Genomic DNA, 26701 nt, shown 5'->3' with positions numbered 1-26701 from the left:
CCTAGTGGACTCAGGGCGGTGCACAGCCAAAACTAAAATACATAACAATACAAAATTTAAAATTAATTAAAAGAATTATATACTTTGGCCCGAATTAAAACAATGTGAATTAAAACCCATTAACAGATTAAAACTAAACAATTAATAACCATTAAAAACTAAAAAAGGAGGAGGGGTTCACGCCAGCCCTGCTTGCTGGAAAAGAAGAGTTTTCAGGGCACGGCGAAAGACCCGGAGATCCGATATCCTTCTTATCTCCGGGGGCAAATCGTTCCAGAGGGCGGGAGCTGCCACAGAGAAGGCCCTCCCCCTGGGGGTCGCCACATATGAACATGTGAATGTTTTTAAAATGTTATCTAATTTTAGGTTCTATTTAATTGGGCCAAACTATGTTATAATAATAATTTTAATTAGCAATTTTATGATGTTTGTGTATCTATATTTTTCTTGACTGTACACCACCTTGAGTCCTACGGGAGAAAGGAGGTATAGAAATATAATAAATAAATAAATAAATAAATTAGCTCCAAACTTTGCTCCCAACGTCCCGTTACTCTCCGGTCTGGAGAAAAGCCCTTCCACCAACCCGTAAACAGACAAAACTTCCAACCATAATTTCAACAGGGCAAGATAAGGTAATTAATCCGGCAGGGCAAGCAAGATAAGGAATTCCAGAATTGAAGTAGCACGGCCGTAAATTAAACCAGTTGGGGGGATGCCAGGAACTCAGATAAAGCAGTCAACACGAACAATGAACTCAGTGTTTGTTCCCGACAACTGCCCCTCCCATTTGCCTCTTCTTATAAACTCCAGCTCCAGGTGTATCTTGTGAAGGGGATCGGGGCCCTTTCCTCCCTTGTAAGCCACACAACCCACGTTGCTCTCATCTCCGTTCTTCCCTGCGTGCCCTAGGATGAGGAGGGGCTGGGCTTTGGTCTTCATCCGAAGCCCCTCTCCCTTGTTCTAACTCTCCGCTGCTCTGTCCAGCCTGAATTTGCCCTTCCCCAGTTTCCTCCACAGCCAACGGAGCCACTCTCCCGCTCTCTGTCAGCTGTTCGTCTCCCGTCTCAGATTCAGACTCCGACAGGAGCACACTAATAGCGAATCATTTCCATTGTTTGTAAGCTGTCGGGAGGAGCACACATACCCAAAGCTGTCAAATTGATGGAGAAGATAATCCACCCTGGAAAAAGGTCCTCTGTATTTTTATGAGTGCTTCCCTAAAACTGCTATCTGGACTTTTTTTTTTGGAACTATCCTCTACACCCCACAATGTCGATCCAATCTCACCGTGGCTTCTTTCCTAGCAGCCGCAGATACAGGTCACAGAGAAAAGCAGGGATTCTGTGATGGACAAACGTCCAGTACTGATGGGCGAGGTAGCTTGAGGTCAAGGTGGCCTTTGGTATTCTGAAGGGTTTCTCCAGGGGACTTTTTTCATATGTAATTACCGCATTAGTTTCTGCAGAAGGGTAGAAAAGAGATACTGCACCCGCTGTGGTAATTGCATGAAAAAGGGACAATTATTGGATATGTCCATTTAGGAAGGCAAAGTGCCCTTTGAGCATTGAAAAACCAGATTTGGTTTCCAATCACATGATGTAGATGAGTTGAAGAAAGAGGAATAAACTCCCTGTCAGGAAAGAAAATGGCTCTTCCCCCAGCCACAGGTCCTGTTAATTATTATTATTGTTATTATGATGTTACAAAGCGTGCTTTGCCTTCCTTATTCTATTTGGTCAATGGCTTTCCTATTAGGAAGAAAGTGGCCTTAGAGATTCAAAAATCTATCTATCTATATATAAAAGTCAAATACCACTCACTCATCCTGAAATCTCCAAAACGGTAAATCCTACAAACTTGAAATTTGGCACGCATGTTCCTCTTGGCTTCTAGGTGCTCGCTAAGAAAGGATTTTTCAAAATGACCATCAGATCATTAGTATTTCTTATTATACAGTATTATGATATTAACACACTCTGATGCTAAGGAGCTAGACATTCTACTCCCCCTCCCCACCTGAAAAGAACTCTGTTCCAACTGCCAGTTGCCTTATATTAACATGCTCTGATGCTACCCCTTCACTAAACTGGGTGAAGGGATGGCCAGTGCATGACTCATCTGGCCTGCAGGCTGGGACATTCTACTCCTCCTCCCCCTCTGTTCCAACTGCCAGTTGCCTTATATTAACATGCTCTGATTACACACTGTACGGAGTTACACATTCTACATTACATTTCAGGCTTTAAGTGTCAATTTATCACGCCCAATCACATAGTTTCATAGCGAAGCATGGGCGTCCAGCTAGTAAAACAATAAAATAAATCATTGGGCTGTTATTGGCTTAGTAAGGTATTTCCCCACAAGAAGCACAGACAGACATTGTAACTTCATTGTAAGGTTACATTAACTGAATCTGGTGAAGAACCCCACGTTGTGCTCTCTTATCCACAATGAGAATGGTGGCTCTTGAAATCTCGATGGCAAGGCAAGCCATTAAGGATGACTCCCAACCAAAAACTCTGGTGGAATTTTCTGAATCCTTAATCCTTAAAAAAAAATTACTCACGCAATTCTCCCCATGACAATGGGTTGAGGCCACCTGAGGTACAGTTGTAGATCAGTGGTGATTTGGGCCTGAAAAGAATAGAAATAAGAAAAGCCAAGAGTTCACAAATGCACCAAATGTATGAATATTATATTTATTAGAAAGGTAAAGATTCCCCTCGGACATATATGCTAGTCGTTCCTGACTCTAGGGGGCGGTGCTCATCTCCATTTCAAAGCCGAAGAGCCAGCGCGGTCCGAAGACATCTCCATGGTCATGTGGCCAGCATGACTAAACGCCAAAGGCGCACAGAACGCTGTTTCCTTCCCACCAAAGGTGGTCCTTATTTTTTCTACTTGCATTTTTTTAACGTGCTTTTGAACTGCTAGGTTGGCAGAAGCTGGGACAAGTAACAGGAGCTCACCCCGTTACGCGGCACTAGGGATTCGAACTGTTGAACTGCCGACCTTTCGATCAACAAGCTCAGCGTCTTAGACACTGAGCTTTATATTATTTATATTTATTATACAGATATATAAATGGAAGGATAGACATACAAACTTATAACAAAATGAGAGGTGTTTGAAAAGCAGATCAGAAAGGTCAGGATGAGGCTGTGGATTGAAGCTGCACCATACTGTCTATGGCAATCGCAATACTCATTTAAAAAGGAGGCAGGTTTTTGATTAATAGTTAATAGTTTACTTTATTGTCATTGTACCTCGTACAACGAAATTAAATGTGATCTTCAGTGTACATTACACATGAAAAAAATAAATAAAACAAAAACATACATCCTTCGCATTCTATGCAATTGAATTGAACACTCCTGTTGTTGTCCGCTAGCAGCCCGCAGAGCTAGTAGCGGAGTCGGACAGTGAGGAGTCTGGGGAGGAACATGGGGCAGTCCTGGAGTCAGGGGAAGGCCTGGATGAGGGCTCTGCATCGGAGGCAGAGATGGGGCCAGGGCCATTTGGGAGTGGTGTGCGGACTCCGGAGCCTCCAGAGCAGTGGTGGGTTGCCCCCGGTTCAGACCGGTTTGCAAGAACTGGTAGTAAAGCCAGTACGAGGCCCTGCCCACCACCCTAGATGTCGTCTTCAGCAATCTGCACATGCGCAGAAGCAAGGCGTGCGTGCGATCCCGTTGCGAACCGGAGGTAAAGGTAAGTAGAACCCATCCCTGCTCCAGAGTCAGATAGCAGAGAGGCAGAGTAACAGGAAGAGCCTGTTCCTAGTGCACGCATGCGCAGAGCTGCCAGAAGGCAAGAGCAGCTAAAGCAAAAAGGACGACTCGGGGGTAAGGCCAGGAGATGACTGGTCCCTCCCATAAGGCTTAAAAGAGCAGAAAAGGCTCTTGGGCTCTTTGTAGGAAAGCGACATTGTTAAATTTGTTTTCCAGTCGGCGTCTCTTGTTTCTGAACTTTGTGGGGCTTTGCCAAGAAAGGCCTTTGGCAGGGTGCCAAAGAAGAAAAAGGTTTGTGATAAGCCCAAAGGACTTTTTCTGAAGGACTTGTTTTGGAATTAATTTGGACTAAGCTGGGAATGAAGTAATTCTCAGCTGTTATAACAAAATAGTTTTGTCTGAGACTAATTGTGTCCTGTAATGACTAAGTGACCCTAGGACACGACAACTCCTGATATTGCATTAGTATTGCACTATTCAGTAGAATTCAATATAGTTACTATTCTGGGATAGAAGCTGTTTTTCAGCCTATTTGTCCTTGTTTTTATTATCCTGTACCATCTGCCAGATGGTAATAGTTCAAAAATAGAGTGCCCCAGATGAGATGGATCTTTAAGAATGTTTTGAACTTCCTTAAGGCAGCGGAAGCTATAAAGCTCTTCCAAAGAGACAAGATGTTAATTTTAATCTGGTTCACTGAACCGGTTTTTGCAAGGACTGGCTGACCACGCCCACCCCACCCTCCCCTCCCCGGAGTCTCCACATGGCCAGTTTTGGATGCCAGGTAAGTGCAGGGCCCGCACGAAGGCTCTGGAAGGGTGAAAAATGGGCCGACAGGAAGTTTCAGAAGTCCGGAAATGAGCCCGTTTCCAGCCTCCAGAGTGCCTCCGGAGTCCAGGGAAGGCTGTTTTTGCCCTCCCAGAGGCTCGAGGAAAGCCTCCAGAGTCTGGGAAGGGTGAAAACGCCCCCCCCCCATGGTGCAGGAGGCCAAGTAGGCCATGCCCACCATGGCCACGCCCACCCAGCAACCGGGCCAAGAACCGGTTGCTAAAATTTCTGAATCCCACCCTTGAAGAAACCCCAACAATGAAGACTGTAGGTGTGCTGGCTTCTCTTACAAGGCAGTGGGCAGAAGCCAACATATGGATCTTGTGATGGAACATATGAGCCACGATGGGGCAGTGGTTAGAATGCAGTACTGCAGGCTACTTCTGCTGACTGCCGGCTGCCTGCAATTTGGCAGTTCAAATCTCATCAGGCTCAAGGTTGACTCAGCCTTCCATCATTCCAAGGTGGGTAAAATGAGGATCCAGATTGTTGGGAGGGGAATATGCTGACTTTGTACACCACTTAGAGAGGGCTGCAAAGCACTGCAAAGCGGTGTATTAAGTCTAAGTGCTATTGCTATTGCTTGTGCACTACTACCTATAGGAGGCACTGTTGGACTTTCAAAAAGCTTAAAAGACCTGGATGATGATATGTGAAATTGCAACTTTGGTAGTTCGTGACAACCTGCAACCTTGAAAAAAAAATCATTTGATTTCAATGGCCTATCTCTTGATCAACAAAGAGGCCCCACCTGTGAACTGCAGTGTACCAGCCAGCAGTGATGGTTAAGTTGATAGCGAGATCTACTGGGATAATGTCAGCTACGGCAGCTGCATTACATTTTATAGTCCGTAAAATCCCTTTTGCACCCTAGAAATAAAGAAGTTAATCTATATACTGTATATAAAAGTGAAAACCACTCATGCATTAATCACGAAATCTCCAGAACTGTAAAGCCTACAAAGTTGAAATTTGCCACATATGTTCCTCTTGGCTTCTAGGTGCTCACTAAGAAAGGATTTTTCAAAATGACCATCAGAGCATTAGTAATTCCTATATTATTATTAACACGTTCTGATGCTAAGGAGTTCTACTCCCCCTCCCCACCTGAAAAGAAATCTGTTCCAAATGCAAAACACAAGCAGAGGAATTTCAGTTTCAGTTTTTACTTTCACAGCAGGAAGCAGCTTTAATACAGAACAGTTGAACTAAGCCACGCCCAGCCTCCTTCCTGTCTCCTTCTTGCTCACACAGCAAATACTGTTTCACTTTCCAAACAGCCCTCTGATGCTAAGGAGTTCTACTTCCCCTCCCCACCTCAAAAGAAATCTGTTCCAAATGCAAAACACAAGCAGAGGAGAGGACGTTCAGTTTCAGTTTCAGTTTTACTTTCACAGCAGGAAGCAGCTTTAATACAGAACAGTTGAGCTAAACCATGCCCAGCCTCCTTCCTATCTCCTTCTTGCTCACACAGCAAATACTGTTTGAGTTTCCAAGCACCCCTCAACTCTCACACACTGACAGGATGCTAGCCAGATGAATACTGATGGATGCTGCAGGCTGGGACATTCTACTCCCACTCCCCCTCTGTTCCAACTGCCAGTTGCATTATATTAACACACTCTGATGCTACAGAGTTACACATTCTACATTAAATTTCAGGCTGTAAAGTGTCAATTTATCAAGCCCGAGCACATAGTTTCGTAGCGAAGTAAGGGCATCCAGCTAGTTAACCTATATAACTTGACTTCCTTATTTAGCATAGAGCAGTGATGGCTAACCTTTTTGCCGTCGCGTGCCAAAAGCAGGGGTCGCGCATGGGGGCACGTGCACACGTGCCTACACCCATAATTCAATGCACCCCCTCATGCATGCGCGCGCAACCCCTCCCACTCCCCCTGCTTTTGGCATGTGATGGCACAGTGGGCTCTTGGAGCCTGGGGAGGGTGAAAACAGCCTTCCCCACCCTACCCTTGGAGACCAGAAACGGCCCATTTCTCAACTTTTGGTGGGACTGGAAGGCCCATTTTTTGCCCTCCCCAGGCTCCAGAGGCTTTCTAGGAGCCTGGGGAGGGCGAAAACAGCCTTCCCCACCACCTCGGAAGGCCCTCCAGAGGCCGGAAACAGCCTGTTTCCCGACTTCCGGTGGGCCCAGAAGGCCAAAAATCAGCTGGCCGGCGCGCGTATGCATGCTGGAGCTGAGCTAGGGCAACGCTCACGTGCCCACAGATATGGCTCCATGTGCCACCTGTGGCACGCATGCCATAGGTTCGCCATCATGGGCATAGAGTTTAGGTCATATGAGATTTGAATTCTGTAACAATGGAATGGGATAAGTTCTCCTGAGCTGAACTGGGAAGAAAACTTTAGGGACTTGTACAACACTTTCTATCTCTGCTCTCCCCAGAATCTGGCCTTTCATTGTTGTGGTGTGATCATTCTGGTGCTTTAACTGTCATAATTGTCAGGAAAGCCAAAACTCACTCAGAAACACCAGGCCTGGTGAACCTCCTTTTTGATCAGCCTAGGCTAGGGGTATCAAACTCAAGGCCCGCGGGATGGATCTGGCCAGCAGGGTGCGTAAATCTGGCCCACGGGGCTGGCCTGGAAAAATCAAAGTACTGGCCCACGGTGCCTTTGCTGGCCAAAATGGGCCACACGGAGGTCTCGTGTGGCTCGTTTTCAGCCTCCCCGGCCTCCAGCAGCACTCTGCCAGCCAAAATGGGCCGCACAGAGGTCTCGTGAGGCCCCCCCAAAACAGCTGGGAGAGTGCCGCAGGAGGCCATGGAGGCCGAAAATGAGGATGCCCCATTTTGGCCAGCAAATTGCTTCATGAGGCCGTTCCGGCCAAAACGGGGCTACAATGCTGATCTGGCCCTTGAAGAAATCCAGTTTGACACCCTTGGGCTAGGCTGTGCGTTGTCAGAATCAGTGATATTTTATGACACAAATATGTTTATCATGGGAAAAATTCTATAGGTGGCTAGAGAAGAGGAGAATATAACCCAAATTAGATGAGGAATTATATCTATTGAGAAACTTATATTATACAAGTAAAGTGAGGTCGGATAGACCTAATTGTTTTATAAAGGTATGCAAGATGTTCTGTCTTCTCTGGATTATAATATAGATATACAGTACCGAATACTAGGTTATTAAGATACTGCTTATAGGTATGCTTGCTTTTTTGTTTTTTGTTTTTCTTTCTCTGTTTGCTGTTGTTGTGATGTCTTGTTTGTTATTTGTATGATGTGTTGTTTTCTTTTGTTTTTAATGGAAAATGTAAATAAAGATTATTTTTTTTAAAAAAAAGAGAGAGATATTTTATGAGAATATTCAGAGATATTTTACAAGAAGAGTCCTCCATTCCTCTAACCGCAATAAAATACCTTATGCCACCAGACTCCAAATTTTGGGCTTAGGCAACTTAGAACTACGCCGACTTCAGTCGGACCTAAGCATAGTACATAAAATTATCTTCCACAATGTCCTTCCTGTCAATGACTACTTCAGCTTCAACCACAACAATACATGAGCAAATAATAGATACAAACCCAAGGTAAACTTCTCCAAACTCGATTGCAGAAAATATGACTTCAGTAACGGAGTGGTCAATGCCTGGAATGCACTAGCTGACTCTGTAGTTTCTTCCCCAAATCTCCAAAACTTTAACCTTAAACTGTCTACTGTTGACCTCACCCCATTCCTAAGAGGTCTGTAAGGGGGGTGCATAAGTACACCAGCGTGCCTACTGTCCCTGTCCTAATATTCCTTTTTACTTACTCTTTTCATGTATTCAAATTACGTTTATACTTTTACCTGTTATCTTATATATGCTTGACAAATAAATAAATAAATAAAAATAAAAATAAATCACTAGATTCTGCCCTTCTCTCTTTAGATAAGCTTCATGCTTTGGTTCTTCGTGGTTTCTTCTGGGCCTGTTTCACAGCTCCTAAGATTTAGACGTTCTATTTTCATCTTTTCACTTACCGCCACAAGGAGGCCGCTTGTACCGTTGAAGTTATCAATCCAGCCCTGAAAAAAAATGAAACGTAGAAAAACAATGATGGTTGAGGAGTCTGCAACATGCATTCATTAAGATTGCCCACAGTTTATTTCAGCTGGCTAACAGAGTCCTTCAGGACTGAAAATTGAGGCTCTCCTGAAGAATTTTGCTCTTCGCAGGTGAATTGAGCAAATGTTGCAAACAATACTAAATGCTTGTTAAGGGCTAGAAAACAAGAAAGAATGTAAAAGGGTACAGGGGTGGGTTTCAAAAATTTTAACAAGAGGTTCTTTGCCTGGTTGCTGGGTGGGCGTGGCCATGATGGGCGTGGCCTAGTCGGCCTTCTGCACCAATGCGGGGGGGGGCATTTTTGCCCTCCCTAGGCTCCAGAGGCTTTTCTCAAGCCTCCGGGAGGGCGAAAACAGCCTCCCCAGGCTCTGGAAGTCCTCTGAAGGCTGGAAATGGGCCCATTTCCGGCCTTCCTGAACTTCCGGCAGGCTTGTTTATTCGGCCTCCATGAGCCTCCATGCGCATCCTGCACTTACCTGCATCCAAAACAGGCAGCATGGGGACTCCTGGGAGGGGCGGGGTGGGCGGGGCCAGTCAGAAGTGGGATTTGGGGGTTCTTTGAACTGCACAGAATCTTAGCTAGAGGTTCTCCTGAACCCCTGCGAATCCCCAGCAGCCCACCCCTGAAAGGGTGGTAATCTCAGCCCCTCTGGAGCTGCCAGTGCTAGCACAACACAAGGTGATGTGTTGTCGAGGGGCTTTTGACACTCGACAGGTAAACTTAATATGGAGGTTACCGGTTTTATTTCTCCTTGAATTTTGATGAAGAGACACAAATCTGAAGCTAGTTTCTCAGCTGCAGCAGAAGAGAAAGATGGTCAAAATCTCAGACATTAATCTTCTTTGTACCCGAGCTCCGTTTTCTGCTGCGATGGCCTCCTGCAACCCACTGCCAGTGAAAATGGAGCTCGGGAGGGCCGCAAGCAGCCCTCCCAAGCTCCATTTTTGCTGGCAGAGGCACTGTGGGCTGGTCCTTTGCTGGTTCCAGGGTGGCCCTGCGGGCCAGATCTAACCACTTTGCAGGCCGGATCCAGCCCCCAGGCTTTGAGTTTCACACTCCTGATCTAGAGACTCTTTTTAAAAACATCCAGATGCTCAATATATAACCTCAGATGTGAGCTTCTATAAAGTAATGTTCTGTTGTAATTCATTTGAAGGGCTTGACTCTAAACAAAGGATTTCATCGTGTTTTCTGGATGGAGATTAGACTCATGTCCCTTCGGGTTGTTTGTCTGTTTTTCAATGTTAATTGTTCTGCCCCAGCTACGGACCCCAAAGAACGCAGCACACACAAAGTCTGTACAAACCTTACTTTACTAAATTAAATCAGTCTTTTTCAAACAAAGGCTGTTAATTAACTTTCTTACCAGCCTACAAGAATCCAAAGAATAAATAATCGTAATCTTACTATGATTGGCAGAAAGCCCAGAAGCAATTTGCAGGAAACTGATAAGAGAACTAAGATCAGGACGCGAAGGAGAGTGAACGAAGTTGTTCCCTGCAAATTGCCTCAGTCGTCATTCTTCCTTAAATAAACTAAGGGAGTGGCCAATTAGCCCCAAACCTTACTCTCGAGGAGACCTCCTCCTGAGGAGCCACTCCTGCCTTTTGGCAGCTCTGTGCGCCCGTGCATCGAGAAGAGGCTCCTCCTCTTCTTCCTCTTCACTTATAGGAGCTTCTGGAGGTTCTGAAGGCCCTGGCTGAATCTCTGCCTCTGGCACCACATCTTCTCCAGCCTCCTCATTGTCTGACTTGAGTGCCAGCTGCATAGGCTGCTGGCACAGCACCACACCAGCCTCCTCGCTGTCGGAATCAGCTACTAGTTGCACAGGCCACTGACAGGCCACAACAGTTATGGTTGTGTTCATAAAATTAAGCCTTGAGAGTGAAGTCCACCTTGCTGACATTCTTTTTGGACACATGTGTCCTCCTTACCCTAAGATTCCATAATAGATCCCATCCATGAATCCAGGTTCACTCTCATTAGCTTTAAAGGTTATTGATGATGGATTCTTTCCAGTGGTGGGTTATCCCCTGTTCAGACTGGTTCGCAAGAACCGGTAGTAAAACCGGCGAGAGGCCCCGCCCACCGCTCCGGATGTCCTCATCGGCGATCGGCGCATGCGCGATCCCATTGCAAACCGGTAGTAAAGGTAAGTAGAACCCACCCCTGCTTCCTTCTCCTTCGCCAAAAGCATGAGAAGCACATTCTTATTTATAAATCAACCTTCTTTTTTTTTTTTTGGCCAGAAGTAGCATGTAAACCTAGCAACGGAAGAGCAAACTTACTTACCGGGAAGGGCTCCTGCCAACTAGCTCCCACGATGGAGGGTCGAATGATGGCAATGTTTAAGTCTCCTTTCTCCTGCTGGATCAGGTGTTCAGTCAGAGCTTTGGAGAAGGTGTAAGTGTTAGGCCAGTCTCCAATCAAATGGGGGGTGATCATTTCAATGAGGGACTCATCCATCCACCTAGCAGGATATTTTTTTTTAAAAAAAATTAAAAATAAAATAAAATATATCTATGGGAGAAAATTAAACTCGAAGCATTGTCCTTACATATTTTCATATGCCTATCCTTGGAAAAGTTAAAGTTTTATATGCATGAGTAGGTCTTCTTATAAGATAGCAATAGCAGTAGCACTTAAGACTTATATTTATTTATTTATTTATTTATTTATTAAATTTATATACCGCCCTATTCCTAAGGGACTCAGGGCGGTGAACAGCGAACGATAAAAATACATGTAATACAAACGTTAATAATAAAAAACCAATTAAAATATACTAAACATTCTGGTCCTAGATAATTCAAGACATCCCAGTTTAAAATAAAATCAAAAAGCAATATAAAGGGAAAGTTAGCCCAGGCCGGCCTGCTGAAACAGGAATGTTTTGAGGGCACGGCGGAAAGTGCGCAGATCCGGAATCTTCTGTATCTCTGGGGGGAGTTCGTTCCAGATGGTGGGTGCCCCCACAGAAAAGGCTCTCCCCCTGGGGGCCGCCAGTCGACATTGTTTGGCTGATGGCACCCTGAGAAGCCCCTCTCTATGGGAGCGTACTGGGCGGTGAGAGGCTATTGGTGGCAGAAGGCGGTCTCGTAAGTACCCCGGTCCTAAGCCATGGAGCGCTCTAAAGGTGGTAACTAAGACCTTGAAGCGCACCCGGAAGACCACAGGGAGCCAGTGCAGCTCGCGCAGGAGGGGAGCCACATGGGAGCGCCATGCTGCTCCCATAACTACCCGCGCGGCCGCATTCTGGACCAGCTGGAGCCTTCGGGTGCTCTTTAAGGGGAGCCCCATGTAGAGAGCATTACAGTAGTCCAGGCGTGAAGTGACGAGGGCATGAGTGACCGTTTTTAATGAGTCCTGATCCAGAAAGGGACGCAACTGGCGAATCAGGCGAACCTGATAAAAAGACCTCCCGGCCACAGCTGTCAAGTGTTCTTCTAAAGACAGCCGTGAGTCCAAGACGACGCCTAAGTTGCGAACCCTCTCCGTGGGGGGCAATGACTCATCCCCAATAGTCAGTGATGGCACCAATTGACTATATCGGGACGTCGGAAACCACAGCCACTCGGTCTTGGATGGGTTGAGCCTGAGTCTGTTCCTCCCCATCCAGATCCGTACAGCCTCCAGGCACTGGGACATCACTTTAAGGGCATCATTGGGGTGGTCCGGGGTGGAGATGTATAGCTGAGTATCATCAGCATACTGATGATACTTCACCCCAAAACCACGGATGATCTCACCCAGCGGCTTCACATAAATGTTGAACAGAAGGGGTGAGAGAACCGACCCCTGTGGCACCCCACATATAAGGGGCCTCGGGGTCGACCTCTGCCCCCCTGTCAACACAGACTGCGACCGATCAGATAGAAAGGAGGAGAACCACCGCAACACGGTGCCTCCCACCCCTAACTCCTCCAACCGGTGCAGCATGATACCATGGTCGATGGTATCAAAAGCTGCTGAGAGGTCTAATAGGACCAGGATAGAGGAGCAACCCCTGTCCCGGGCCCTCCAGAGATCATCTACCAATGCGACCAATGCCGTTTCCGTGCTGTATCCAGGCCTGAAGCCCGACTGGAACAGATCTAGATAAGCCGATTCATCCAAGTACTGAGGAAGCTGTCGCGCTACCACACTCTCAACAACCTTCGCAATGAAGCGAAGGTTGGAGACTGGACGGTAATTAGCCAACACTGCTGGGTCCAGAGAAGGCTTCTTGAGGAGAGGCCTCACCACCGCCTCCTTCAAGGCAGCAGGGAAGACACCCTCTCTCAAGGAAGCATTTATAATCCCCTGGAGCCAGCCTCGTGTAACCTCCCGAGAGGCCAGCACCAGCCAGGAGGGACACGGGTCCAATAAACATGTGGCCGCGCTTAGTCTGCCCAGTATCTTGTCCACGTTTTCCAGAGTCACAGAATCAAACTCTTCCCAGATAATATTCTCAAGACTTGCCTCCATCCTCCCTCCCGAATCTACCCAGTCAGAGTCCAAATTTTCCCGAATCTGAGCGATTTTGTCATACAAATATTGTACAAAGTCCTCGGCTCTACCCTCCAAGGGGTCCTTCCGCGCTTCCTGGTGGAGCAGGGAGCGGGTCACCCTAAACAGGGTGGCCGGGCGATTATCTGATGATGCAATAAGAGTGGAAAAATAGTTACATTTTGCCGCTTTTATTGCCACCAGGTAGGTCTTAATATGAGACCTTACCAGTGTTCGGTCAGATTCAGAACGGCTGGCCCTCCAACTGCTCTCCAGGCGTCCTTTCCGGCGTTTCATCTCCCTCAGCTCCTCGGTGAACCAGGGAGCCAGGTGAGATCGACGCCGGGTCAGAGGCCGCAAAGGCACGACCCGGTCCAAAGCTCCAGCGGCCACCCTATCCCAGATAGCCACTAGGTCTTCAGTCGAGCCGTGTGCCAGAGCCTCAGGAAATGGCCCAAGCTCCGTCTGGAACCTATCCGGGTCCATCAGGCGCCTGGGGCGGAACCACCTCATCGGTTCCGCCTCCCTGCAGCGGGGTGTGGCAGTTCGAAGGTCAAAGCGAAGGAGGGAGTGATCTGACCATGACAAGGGCTCGATCGCTATATCCCCTATCTCGAGACCACTCAGCCACTGACCAGAGACAAAAACCAGGTCCAGCGTGTTTCCCCCCGTGTGAGTAGGGCCATGAACTAACTGGGTCAGGTCCATGGCCGTCATGGAAGCCATGAACTCCTGAGCCACCTCAGACGCCTCACCGACGGATGGCAGGTTGAAGTCCCCCATGACCATAAGTCTAGGGGTATCAATTGCCACCGCGGCTATAACGTTGAGTAGTTCAGGCAAGGCCGCTTCACAGTGCTTTACAAACTCTCTAAGCGGTTTACAGAGTTAGCATATTGCCCCCAACAATCTGAGTCCTCAATCCTTCCTTCCTTCCTTCCTTCCTTCCTTCCTTCCTTCCTTCCTTCCTTCCTTCCTTCTTTCCTTCCTTCCTTCCTTCCTTCCTTCCTTCCTTCCTTCCTTCCCTCCCTCCCTCCCTCCCTCCCTCCTTCTTTTTTCCCTTATCTTCCTCCACCTTCTCATATACCTTCCTCCCTCCTTCCCTCCCTCCCTCTTGATTCTTGATGAATGTATCTTTTATTTTATGTATACTGAGAGCATATGCACCAAGACAAGTTCCTTGTGTGCCCAATCACACTTGACCAATAAAGAATTCTATTCTATGTTGTAACAATACATTAGATTAGATTAGATTAGATTAGATTAGATTAGATTAGATTAGATTAGATTAGATTAGATTCAGTGGTGGGATTCAAATAATTTAACAACCGGTTCTCTGCCCTAATGACCAGCTGGGTAGGCGTGGCTCGGTGGTCATGTGACCGTGTGGGCATGCCCAACTCAACGTCACTCATAGTGATGGGCCCTTCACCTTAGCTGTTACAATGTAATAAGAGTTAACCAGAGAGGCAGTTTCTGTAAGCAGAGCAATAAATATTAGGCTAAAAACAACACCAGAATGCTTCTTTCCTGCCTTCCTTACAGGATTAGCCCTGTAAAGTGGGGAAAAAACAAAATAAGATTTCTTCCAACAACTGGTTCTCCGAACTGCTTAGAAAGTTAACAACTGGTTCTCCCGAATAGGTGCAAACTGGCTGAATCCCACCACTGATTAGACTAGACTAGACTAGACTAGACTAGACTAGACTAGACTAGACTAGACTAGACTAGACTAGATTAGATTAGATTAGATTTCTTTATTGGCCAAGTGTGATTGACACACATGAGGTATCTACATAAATCTTGTACATTTCTGGAACTTCACTACCACAATTCTTTCTTTCTTGGAAAGAAAGTATATAGGACAAGACAACAAGTATTCCTTCAAACATACTTGCAAATACATCGCAAAGGAGGAGGGTTTGCTTCCATTACTTACGTTACCAGTTCCAAAAGTTTCTTTGGTTCGATGGGAACAGGATAGAAGACTTCCTCTATGTGACTCCGATTACAGTTTGAATAGGCTGTGGAAACATGGATGAGGGCTTCGAGGTTCTTCATCTGGTGGGCCAGCCTCAGGAGCTCCTGGGTGCCCATGACATTCAGGAGAAGGGCATCCCTGCTCAAGAAAGCACAAAAGGCTAGGATTGAGGTCCAGCTGGTGTGATGCCAGGTCCAAATCAATCCTCTTGGCTCTCTTGACTAAGGAGCTTTAGGACACCTTGATGGCAAGATATCTCATATAGTGTGGAGAAGACCACAGGTGTAGTCTACATCACCTTATGAGAGGTTTCTGCTAGTAGCAGAAATGACTGTCCCTTGGTACAAATTAGTTGACCAACAACCCCCTCCCCCAAATAAAGATAACAACATCACCTACAGTGAAGACAAACTCCACCCAGTTCCTGGACCTGTTGTGGTCTGCCAGCAGCCTGCAGAACTGGCAGCGGAGTCGGATAGTGAGGAGGCTGGGGAGGAACATAGGCCAGTCCTGGAGTCTGGGGAAGGCTCGGACAAGGGCTCTGCATCGGAGGCAGAGATGGGGCCAGGGCCATCTGGGAGTGATGTGCAGACTCCGGAGCCTACAGAGTCAAGCCTCAGAGAGGCAGAGGAACGGGGGAGCCTGTTCCTAGTGCATGCATGCGCAGAGCTGCCAGAAGGCACAAACAGTTAAAACAAAAGGGACAACTCGGGAGTAAGGCCTGGAGATGATTGGCCCCTCCCATAAGGCTTAAAAGAGGAGCAAAGGAACGTGGGCACTTTGCAGGAAAGCAACGTTGTTAATTCTGTTCCCAGTCGGCATCTCTGTTTGATTCTGGAATCCGTGTGGCTTTGCCAAGTAGGTCTTTTGGCGGAGTGTCAAGGGAGATAAAGGTTGGTGATTATCCTGAAGGACTTCTCTCAAAGGACTTTTTGCAACTAATTGGGACTCAGCTGTGAATGAACGTAATTCACAGCTGTTGCATTAAAAGAGGTTTTTGGGTCTACTCGTGCGTTTTAATGACTCAGGAAGCCTAGGTCACAACAGGACCCTGATTTTTAAGGCCATTTTAAGATCCGTAGACCACTGGTGGTCTGCGAGAAAATTTTGGTGGTCCACAGAAAAATTATTTGCATTTTTTATATTGCACTAAATCAAGGGTCCTCAAACTGCAATCCCTGGGCCGGATACGTGCAATGAACGTTTGTGTTGTTGCAGAGAGTCTCCCCCTTTGGGGCTTTTTTGTGCTGGTCGGAGGGGGGCAGAAAGTCCAACTTGGGGTTTGCTTTGGCCTCCTGGTGCAGGGCTTTGGGCAAAGGCTGGAGGGAAGTGCCACTGCTGGCAAACAGCCAGAGAGCCTTGTTCCAGTGGGACTGCATCATGGCCTGGAACTGGCTGATCATTTCAGCCCACTGAGCTTGCAGGCACCAGTACCTGGCCTTGCACTCCCACAGGTCTTCCCTCTGCTTGGAAAGCCTATGCTCAATGAGGTGCTTCTGCTGGACCTCCTTCTCCGTCAGATCCAATTTGAACTGAGCTGTTTTGCCAACTCTTTCTGGTGGTGGCTGCTTAGCTCCAGCAACTGCTTCCTGTTGGGGCCCTAAGGAGGCCAGGCTGGCAGGGGAGGGGCAAGTAGAGGCCATTGAGGCACCCCTCAACATGAATGACATCAAGTTGGCCATGCCCACCCAGTCACATGACCACCTAGCCAAACCCACCTAGCCGGTCATTAGGCAGATCATATTAATGGTCCGTGGGATTTAAAATTATGAATTTAGTGGTCCCTGAGGTCTGAAAGGTTGGGGACCCCTGTCTAAAGGATATCGGACCGAAACAGTTTTCAGATAAAATGTTGCTGTATTTTTATTTATTTTTTTTTACAAAAAACACAATGTCTTGGGGAAAGTTCTGAGGGTTGATGCAAAGCAGCAATAGCCAAACAGTGCCAGCAAGTTCCACATTATAATACTACTAATTTCCCAAGAATATAACTGCCTCGTTTTTGACAGAATAATAATATTTTTTAAAAAAAAAATCAACAAATTAGGTTGGAAAGAAAGTGGGAGTTTTCCACTTCCAGTATTCCAACCTTATCCAGATGCTTGGAACAATTTCAAATCAGATTGTCAAAACTGAGCCACACCGTTGCCAAATTTTGCCAACATAAATTTGGACAACTTTGATTCTTAAGCTTTAAAGGATGGAAATGAATTTGGTTTTCCTCCCAGGTGCTTCCTGCACCACTCTCCATCACTTAGGATGGAAATAGCGCCCTTCATTAAACCAAACCAATAAGCTACAGAAATATTTCATTATTCAAGGTTCTTCGGTTCTGGCAGGCAAGCAAGTAAATTTTATGCATCTCTTCTAACCTTTTTACACGTAGTCCTCGATTTATAACTAGTCTCTTAGTGAACATCCAAAGTTATGACAGACTTCCCAAATGCTACTTACAACCTGGTTCTGGAGTCCCAATGAATGCACACATATCCACAGTCACATGACCACAGCAAAAGTCATAAAACCAGGCCCAGTCACGTGGGTGTTGTGGCTCCGTTACCGGAGCCTGTGTCATCGTCAGGAGAGGACTCCGAGAGTGAAGGGGAGGAGTTGGCAAGGCCTCCCTCTCCAGGACCCTCCTCTCTGGCAATGCCTTTGGTGTCCGCCGAAGGGCAAGAGATAGGGCCGGGGCCAAGCACGTCCACGCAGCCACAGGTGGACAGTGATGAGGGAAATGAGTCTTGGCTGGACCCACGCCAGTGTCGCAGAGATAAGTGTGCACAACAGAAGAAAGGACATGCCCGAGATTAGGCTGAGTCACTGGACCACACCCCACAGGATATAAAAGGGAGCGTGGTGGCCAGTCAAACCTTGTGACGAACAAAGCTGAAAGCTTCCACGCCATTCTGCATTGCCGGACTTTTGCTTTAAGACTGGATTATCTCTGGACTTGATTGTAATTATTGAGCTGCTTTCCTTTGATGTATCAGAAGTGGGGAGAAGTTATCTCTCCTCTTTGTAAATAATAAACTCTTGGCAGGCAGCCACTAGGTTGTTGCCAAGTTCTGTTATCATAAGGAAAAGGATTTTGCCGGCTGGTTTGGTCTTTAACTCCTGAACGTCTGTTGGGGTGTGTGCATGGGGTTGGGGACAGAACAGTGGGTGCCTTGACTTATGACCATCATGACTTACCGCAGAAATTCCAGGCTCCGTTATGGTTATAAATCGAGGACTACCTGTGATGCAAAAAAATAATGGCTGTGCTCCACCATGGTCTCCTTCAAAGTGATGTAGCCCTAACTCTTGGGAATTGCTTGCTGCACTTAGTCATATCTCCTTTCAAGACAATATGATTGGGGCTGGATGGCAAGAAACCCAAGGAGACAGCAAGGAGAACCTACTTCAGGGGCTCGTCGAATCGAACCGTTGCCGCACAATGGAAGATCACGTTGACCTCAGAGAGCAGCTCCTCCGTGTCTTCGGAAGAGATGGCCAGGTTTGGCTTGGTGAACTCAGCACTGATGGGCTTAATCTTCTCATGGAAATTGGGCCACTCTTCCCGGACTCTATCAAACACCTGGAGTGCAACAGACAATATTCACTTAACAAAGAAGGAAAATGCTCCAGATTCCTAAGGTTGAATTAATCCAAAGGTGTGTTTTCAACAGGCAAGTTGCCTCTTGAAAACGCACCTTTGGGACATCTATGACCTGGATGACTGAGAATCTCCATAGACACCAGGAATTAATTTTTAAAATATTATTAATGGCGGCATCAAATGCTACCAGACAGAGCCAAAATGACTACTGAGCAAACTTTTCAAAAATATGGATGTAGAGGTAGGTCAAAGGTCGTAGTGCCAGGCTGAGAACAGCAGACTGCCTTAGCTCATGCGCTGTGGATCTTGCATGCTTGTATGATCTCATTTTGGCTTTGATCTGCATTACCTCATCTTGCTTTCAGAGGATGGCATCTTGAGAGGGGGGGTGAGTAGTTTCTACCAATTAGAACACTGTTGCTCTCCTGCCTTTTTGTCTGCCTGTAAAAACTGTATAAAAAATAAAGCTCTCTGCGAGAGCGGGAGAGACATCTTTGATCAGAGCAAATGACTGGACATTGATTTTCTACATATGGATCTATTCAAGAATCAACAAACTTTTGGTGTGTGTGTACACACACACACACACACACAAATGTTTCACTTAGCAAGAGAAAGTTTGGGCTCAATTGTGGTCGTACATTGAGGACTACCTGTAAAGCAATACATATATATACATACACACACAGAGAGAGAAACATACATACATACATACATACATACATACATACATATATATATATACACATACATACATACATACATACATGCATGCATGCATACATACATACATACTTGTTTTCTGAGGTTTTCATGGGTGTTTGTATGTAGGTCTTTGGTTATTCGGGTTTTCTCCCACGTAAAATTGGAAATGTCTTGGCGACGTTTCGACGAAGTCTCATTCGTCATCTTCAGGCTGGTGTTTTCGGCTTCGTGCTTCTAGGAGCAATGTGTGATCGCAGCTGCTCCTAGAAGCACGAAGCCGAAAACACCAGCCTGAAGATGACGAATGAGACTTCGTCGAAACATCGCCAAGACATTTCCAATTTTACGCGGGAGCAAACACGAATAACCAAAGACCTACATACATACATACATACATATATATACACACACACATACACACATATATACATATATTATATCTATATACATGTATTCCAGCTGGGTTGACCAAGGAGGAGAAGATAGGAAAGGAGGAGAGAATGTTTCTGCTGGCTGATGGAGAAGAAGTAAAAGCTTTGGCGGAGCAGAAGAGAAAAGGAAATCAGAAGAACAAAGGACCAAAGTCTGTTCTTCTCTCTCTTTTTCTTTTTATTGCTTTACAGTTAGTCCTCAACGTACAACCACAAATGAGTCCAAAATTTCTCTTGCTAAGTGAAACATTTGTTAAGTGACTTTTGCCTCCTTTTGCCACCTTTCTTACCACAGTTAACTGAAATCACTGCAGTTGTTAAGTTAGTAACATGTTTGTTAAGTGAATTTGGCTTCCCCGTTGACTCTGCTTGTCGCAAAAGAGGAACACCTGACCCCAGGACATTGCAACTGTCATAAATATGAGTCAGTTGCTAACTGCCTGAATTTTGATCCTGTGACCGTGGGGATGCCTCAACGGTCGCAAGTGTGAAAAAAAGGTCATAACTCACTTTTTTCAGTACCGTTGTAACTTTGAATGGTCACTAAAGGAACTGTTGTAAGTTGAGGACTACCAGTATTTGTCTTGGGATTTTGACCTAATTGTGATTTTCAATATTGTAATTAGTTAGGCTCTTTTTGTTTCCACTATGACTGTGGACTTGATTAAGGTGGGCTAGAAATAATTCTATTACCAGCCTTTTAGAAGCATTTTAGAATAATAGAGTTGGAAGGGACCTTGGAGGTCTTCTAGTCCAACCCTCTGCTTAGGCAGGAAACCCTACACCACTTCAGACAAATGGTTATCCAACATCTTCTTAAAAGCTTCCAGTGTTGGAGCATTCATAACTTCTGGAGGCAAGTTGTTCCACTGATTAATTGTTCTAACTGTCAGGAAATTTCTCATTAGTTCTAAATTGCTTCTCTCCTTGATGAGTTTCCACCCATTGCTTCTTGTCCTGCCCTCAGGTGCTTTGGACAATAGCTTGACTCTTCTGCAGCACATGAAGAAGAAGAAGAAAAAAAAGAGCCTGTAGTACAGTGGACTAAAGCACTGTTATTAACAACTGCTGCTTGCAATTACTGCAAGTTCAAATCTCACCAGGTCAAGGTTGACTCAGCCTTCCATCCTTTCAAAGGTAGGTGAAATGAGGACCCAGATTGTGGGGGCAATAAGCTGACTTTGTATAAATATACAAAAGTATGAAGGCTATTGCTTAACGCATTGTAAGCCGCCCTGAGTCTCCGGAGAAGGGCGGCATATAAATTTAAAAAAAAGGGAGAGAGAGGAAATAGATGGCAAAAAACAAGAGGCATTGTTGGTTGAGGGAAGCGCACACCAAGAAGAAACTGAAACAGAATAAAAAGAGAGAAGAGAACAAGAAGGAACAAGACCAAAAGAACAGAGAGAAATAAGGTCAACTAGAACAACAAAACCTATCTATAAGTGAACAATGGAAGAAGAAAAGAAACTATTATCAATCAACATAGATGGACTGAACTCACCAAGAAAAGAAAAAGGACTTTTAATAAATTAGAAAAATTAAAATGAGATTTGATCTGTCTTCAAGAGGTTCACATCTTGAATATAGTCAATATAGTAAATTATTAGAGTATTTCAAAAATGGGAAACTATATTCTTCATTAGCGCAGCAAAAGGCAAGGGGGGGGTGGCTCTGTATATTAAAAAAACAATAAAGGCTAGACAAATTTTTGTAGATGAAGATGGGAGACTATCGATGGTGGAGGTAACAATGAATCATAAACAGATGTTGTTGATAGCGATATATGCACCTAATAATAAACAAGAAGAGTTTTATGGAAAACTACATAAGAAAATTATAGAACTGGAATATGAAAATACTAGCTGGACGCCCGCTACGAAACTATGTGATCGGGCATGATAAATTGACACTTAAAGCCTGAAACTTAATGTAGAATGTGTAACGCCATAACATCAGAGTGTGTTAATATAAGGCAACTGGCAGTTGGAACAGAGGGGGGGGGAGTAGAATGTCCCAGCCCAAAGGCCGGATGAGTCACGTGCTGGCCACGCCCATACCTGGTTTAGCAAAGGGGTAGCATCAGAGAATGTTAATATAAGGCAACTGGCAGTTGGAACAGAGTTCCTTTCAGGTGGGAAAGGGGAGTAGAACGCCTAACTCCTTAGCATCAGAGTGTGTGAATATAATACTGTATATGAAATACTAACGATCTGATGGTCATTTCAAAAATCCTTTCTTAGCGAGCACCTAGAAGCACCTAGAAGCCAAGAGGAACATACGTGCCAAATTTCAAGTGTGTAGACTTTACGGTTCTGGAGATTTCGTGATAATGCATGAGTGGTTTTCGCTTTTATATATATAGATTTGTGTTGTAGGAGACTGCAATGCAATTGTAGATAGAGTTTAAAATGGGCTAGAAATGCGTTTAATAAATAAAATACACAAGTCCCATATTTGCCTCTCTGGGATTAAGACCAGACATGCTTCCCCACCACAGCAGTGAACCTATGGCAAAAACCCTACCAGCTGCTACCCGTTGCTGTCCACCCTTGAATTTCCTACCTTGCATTTCAGCAGATTCTCCACTCGGGTTTGCATGGAGCGTCCACCTTTGGGCCGCACACACACGTAGATGGTTTTTACGTCGTGGCAAGACCGGAGAAGCTTCTCAACCAGGACTTTGCCCATAAACCCTGTGGCTCCTGTAACAAGGACTGACTTCCCGCCATAGTAAGCGCCAACCAAAGACATGGTGTCCTTCATTTCCAAGCTCTTGGCGGCAGGATCTAGAAGGAAGACACATGAAATCACACACAATTCGATCTTCAAAGCTTATGGAACGACCTTTGAAACTGTCCTCCAGTCTGCAGCACATCTGTTGTCAAGAATGACCCGCTTTTGAAACTTATTGAGTCTTATCATTATTCAATGTGACAAAGAACTGGGGGGGGGGCAGGGAAGGGTGAAAAAGAATGCAGAGGCTCCAGGGCAGTGGTGGGTTGTCCTCGGTTCGGACTGGTTCGGTAGTAAAACTGGCAGGAGGCCCCAACCACCAACCTGTCATCATCGGCGATCTGTGCATGTGCATGGGCATGCGTGATCCCCTTGCGAACTGGTAGTAAAGGTAAGTAGAACCCACCCCTGCTCCAGGGAATAGACCGTGAGAGCCAAGGATCCACCAAGGTCACTGCTGCAGGTGTCTGACAAAGAAGTGAACTGTTCTCAAAACAAAAGGATGATTCATAATTGGACAGTGTGAACATCCATGGGTGGGGAAAGGGCGAAGCTACTGTTTAACCATGCAAGCATTGTGCGTGAAAAACCAGAGCTGGTTTTGATTCTTCAGTACCGGAATGGTGTAGCCAATAAAGTTTTGCAGTTGGGATTACAAAGTTCCTGAGAATGCCTATTTTTTCAGGGGGGAGGGGGTTTTCGCTAGTCGGACTGTTGACAGCTGTATGATTAATTCACTAAACCCTGTTTCTTCTGATTGTAAAACTAAGGGCTGGCCTTTGGAGGCATAACTTGAGTTTATCAAATACGCTCAACACTTTTGAACATCCCCACCGGTTTAAGGAGAGAGTCCTATCAAGAAATAGTCCATCCTTCTTGTATGGATGGTAGAAGTAGTCCATTTTAACAGGACAAGAAGCAACAGATGGAAACTGATCAAGGAGAGATCCAACCTAAAACTGAGGAGAAATTTCCTGGAAGTTAGAACAACTAATCAGTCAAACGTGTTCCGTCCAAAAGTTGTGAATGCTCCAACACTGGAGGCTTTTAAGAAGAGACTGGACAGCCACTTGTCTGAAATGGTATATGGGTCTCCTGTTTGAGCAGGAGGCTGGACTAGAAGACCTCCAAGGTCCCTCCGACTCTGTTATTCTGGTCTGGTCTGGTCTGGTCTGGTCTGGTCTGGTCTGGTCTGGTCTGGTCTGGTCTGGCCTAATGGTCAGCATATTGACATTCCCAGAAATATTTGCCTATATGTAATATATAGACACTATCATACATTAATATACAGTATCTGGGGGACCAAAGTTACTTTCATCTCCTATTATAGATAGATTAGAAGCACAGCAAACTTAGGTATAAATTTAGATAAATTTCCTGACAGTGAGAACTATTAATCAGTGGAACAACTTGCCTCCAGAAGTTTTGAATGCTCCAACACTGGAAGTATTTAAGAAGAGATTGGATCAGGGGTGAAATGCTCCCGGTTCGGACCGGATCACCTGATCCAGTAGCGATGGAGGCGGGTGGTTCGGAGAACCGGTAGCAAAAATCCCTGCCCCCCCTACCATGCCCAGCTGAGCCGCACAATCATCAGAGGCTTTTTTTTTTACTTTTAAAAGCATTTTTTCTACAACCTCTTCGGCCGAGTAAAAAAGTAAAAAAAGTAAAAAAAAGTAAAAAAAAAGTAAAAAAAAAGTAAAAAAAAAAAAAGCCTCTGATGATCACGCTGCTTAGCTGGGATCGTCAAAGGCTTTTAAAAGAAAAAAAACCCCTTTTTTTCTTTTAAATGCCTCTGACGATCCAAGCTGAGTTTTTTAAAAAGCCTCTGCCGATCAGGCAACTCAGCTTGGATCGTCAGAGCCTTTTGAAAGCATTTTTTTACTACCTCTTCGAAGAGGTTGTAGAAAAAATGGTTTTAAAAATTTTAAAAAAATTGGCCACGCCCACCCAGCCACATTACCCCCACCCCCACCAAACCACACCCACAGAACCAGTAGTAACAAATTTTAGATTTCACCACTGGATTGGATGACCATTTGTCTGAAGTGGTGGCATTCTATTCTATTCTATTCTATTCTATTCTATTCTATTCTATTCTATTCTATTCTATTCTATTCTATTCTATTCTATTCTATTCTATTCTATTCTATTCTATTCTATATTTCCATTTTCAGACCTCCTGATTCCTTAATGGCTCAGTGGCTTACAAATAAAAAGAGAAGAAAAAGTCACAACCGAAAGATTTTTCATCATTTCTGAATCCTCCTTTCAACACCAGGTGTGATGATTTAACATGAAATGGGTTAGGGCAGCCAAAATCATAATTGGTATGACAACTCTGATCATTCTTAATTAAAAATAACTCTTGAGGTTTTTTTTGTTAAAACAAACAAACAAACACAAGCAAGCTTGTTAGTGGTGGCGAGAAGCTTTCGTAAGCAAAGCCAGTATCACATTATGTCATTAGTCAAAGAAGTTTCAGGTTTTTTAGCAATCCAGTTGTTTCCGTTTGCCAAGTCACGCTTCGGATGTGGTAGAAGACAGAAAACTGACAAGGGAAGTCATTGAGAGGATTAAGGTAAGCCTCGTTCCCGAAGGTACACTCAGTACAACAGAGACATTAATGGGATAGAGCAGTGATGGCTAACTTTTTGCTGTCGCGTGCCAAAAGCAGGGGGAAGATGGGGGATCGCGCGCACGCGTGCCCACACTCAATGTCCCCCCCGTGCCCTGCCCCCCATGCATGCACACACAATCCCCCGCGCTTCCCCTGCTTTTGGCACATGATGGCACGGTGGGCCGGTAGGCCCGTTTTTTGCCCTCCCCAGGCTCCAGAGGCTTTCTTGGAGCTTGGGGAGGGCAAAAGCAGCCTTCCCCACCCGGAAATGGCTTGTTTCCCGACTTCCGGTGGGTCCGGAAGGCCCGAAAATCAGCTGGCCAGTGTGCGCGTGCAAGCTGGAGCTGAGTTAGGGCAACGCTTGCATGCCCACAGATATGGCTCCACGTGCCACCTGTGGCACATATGCCATAGGTTTGCCATCATGGGGAAAGAGTAATCCATCTTCTGAGTGATCCTTGGTGCACTCTGAGCTTGGTGGTTTTCTTGCAGACGTTTCATTACCAATCTAGGTAATATCATCAAGTGATTTTAAAAAATGGTAAAGGTTTCCCTGTCAGTCATGTCCGACTCTGAGGCCTCCAAGGTCCCTTCCAACTCTGTTGTTCTGTATTGCTTGATTATTGTTTTATTTATTGATGTTATTGTTAGGAGCAGCCCAGAGTTGCTTAAATAGGCAGCCATATAAACCTGGGGGAAGCCACCCCTCCTCCTAATGACTCCTACATAACCTCTACATGAGAGTCTGACAACAGCCAATAGAATAAATGTTCTTGCACAGGAACAGGAAGCTCAAGTGCAAAGCTCAAGAGAAAGTATAAATACCCACCCACCCCCGCTCTCAACTCCATTTTGTCAGCTGCCCAGAATCACATGTGGGCTCTGCTTCCTCATTAAACCATTTTTCCAATGAACCTCCATGTTTCCAGTATCTTTCTCCCGGCTTGGAGCTGAACCAGATGGATATTTCTTCCCACAAACCTTTCAGACAAATGTAGGAGTGAAATCCAGCAGGTTCTGTCAGGTTCTGGAGAACTGGTAGCGGAAATTTTGAGCAGTTCGGAGAACCGGCAAATACCACCTGTGGCTGGCCCCAGAGTGGGATGGGAATGGTGATTTTGCAATATCTTTCCCCCTGGAGTGGGGTAGGGAATGGAGATTTTGCAGTATCCTTCCCCCTGGAGTGGGGTGGGGAATGAGATTTTGCAGTATCCTTCCCCCTGGAGTGGGGTGGGGAATGGAGATTTTGCAGTATCCTTCCCCTGCCATGCCCACCAAGCCACGCCCACCAAGCCACACCATGCCCACCAAGCCACGCCCACAGAACTGGTAGTAAAAAAAAAATTGGATTTTACCACTGGCATAAATCCATCGGTGCAATGTGGGCACAGATTAAACCCTCAAGCGGCCTCAACGGTTCTCAGAGGGAGTGCTAACAAGCAGATGACTGCAAAGAAATACAATCCTTCCATTCTCCAACCACCATCATCCTGTCAGAACCTAT

The 26701-nt window shown here is 45.6% G+C and overlaps 1 protein-coding gene across 1 annotated transcript in view; it reads right to left on the bottom strand.

Annotated features, from left to right (window-relative positions):
• LOC117678895 (fatty acyl-CoA reductase 1-like) overlaps positions 1–26701 on the bottom strand; it is a 47128-nt gene that overhangs the window by 9300 nt on the left and 11127 nt on the right. The window contains exons 2-9 of the mRNA XM_034440389.3: positions 22407–22630; positions 18509–18684; positions 15066–15245; positions 10931–11108; positions 8553–8597; positions 5311–5429; positions 2570–2637; positions 1291–1462 (exon numbers count right to left, since the gene is read on the bottom strand). Of these exons, the coding sequence (XP_034296280.1) occupies positions 1291–1462; positions 2570–2637; positions 5311–5429; positions 8553–8597; positions 10931–11108; positions 15066–15245; positions 18509–18684; positions 22407–22607 (1139 nt within the window). The 5' untranslated portion in view covers positions 22608–22630. The remainder of the gene's footprint in view (positions 1–1290; positions 1463–2569; positions 2638–5310; positions 5430–8552; positions 8598–10930; positions 11109–15065; positions 15246–18508; positions 18685–22406; positions 22631–26701) is intronic.

Source organism: Pantherophis guttatus, chromosome 7 (assembly GCF_059756535.1).
Source record: "Pantherophis guttatus breed Tessera chromosome 7, ASM5975653v1, whole genome shotgun sequence".
NCBI classification, from domain to species: domain Eukaryota; kingdom Metazoa; phylum Chordata; class Lepidosauria; order Squamata; family Colubridae; genus Pantherophis; species Pantherophis guttatus.
This window is presented reverse-complemented; position numbering and strand designations above follow the sequence as displayed.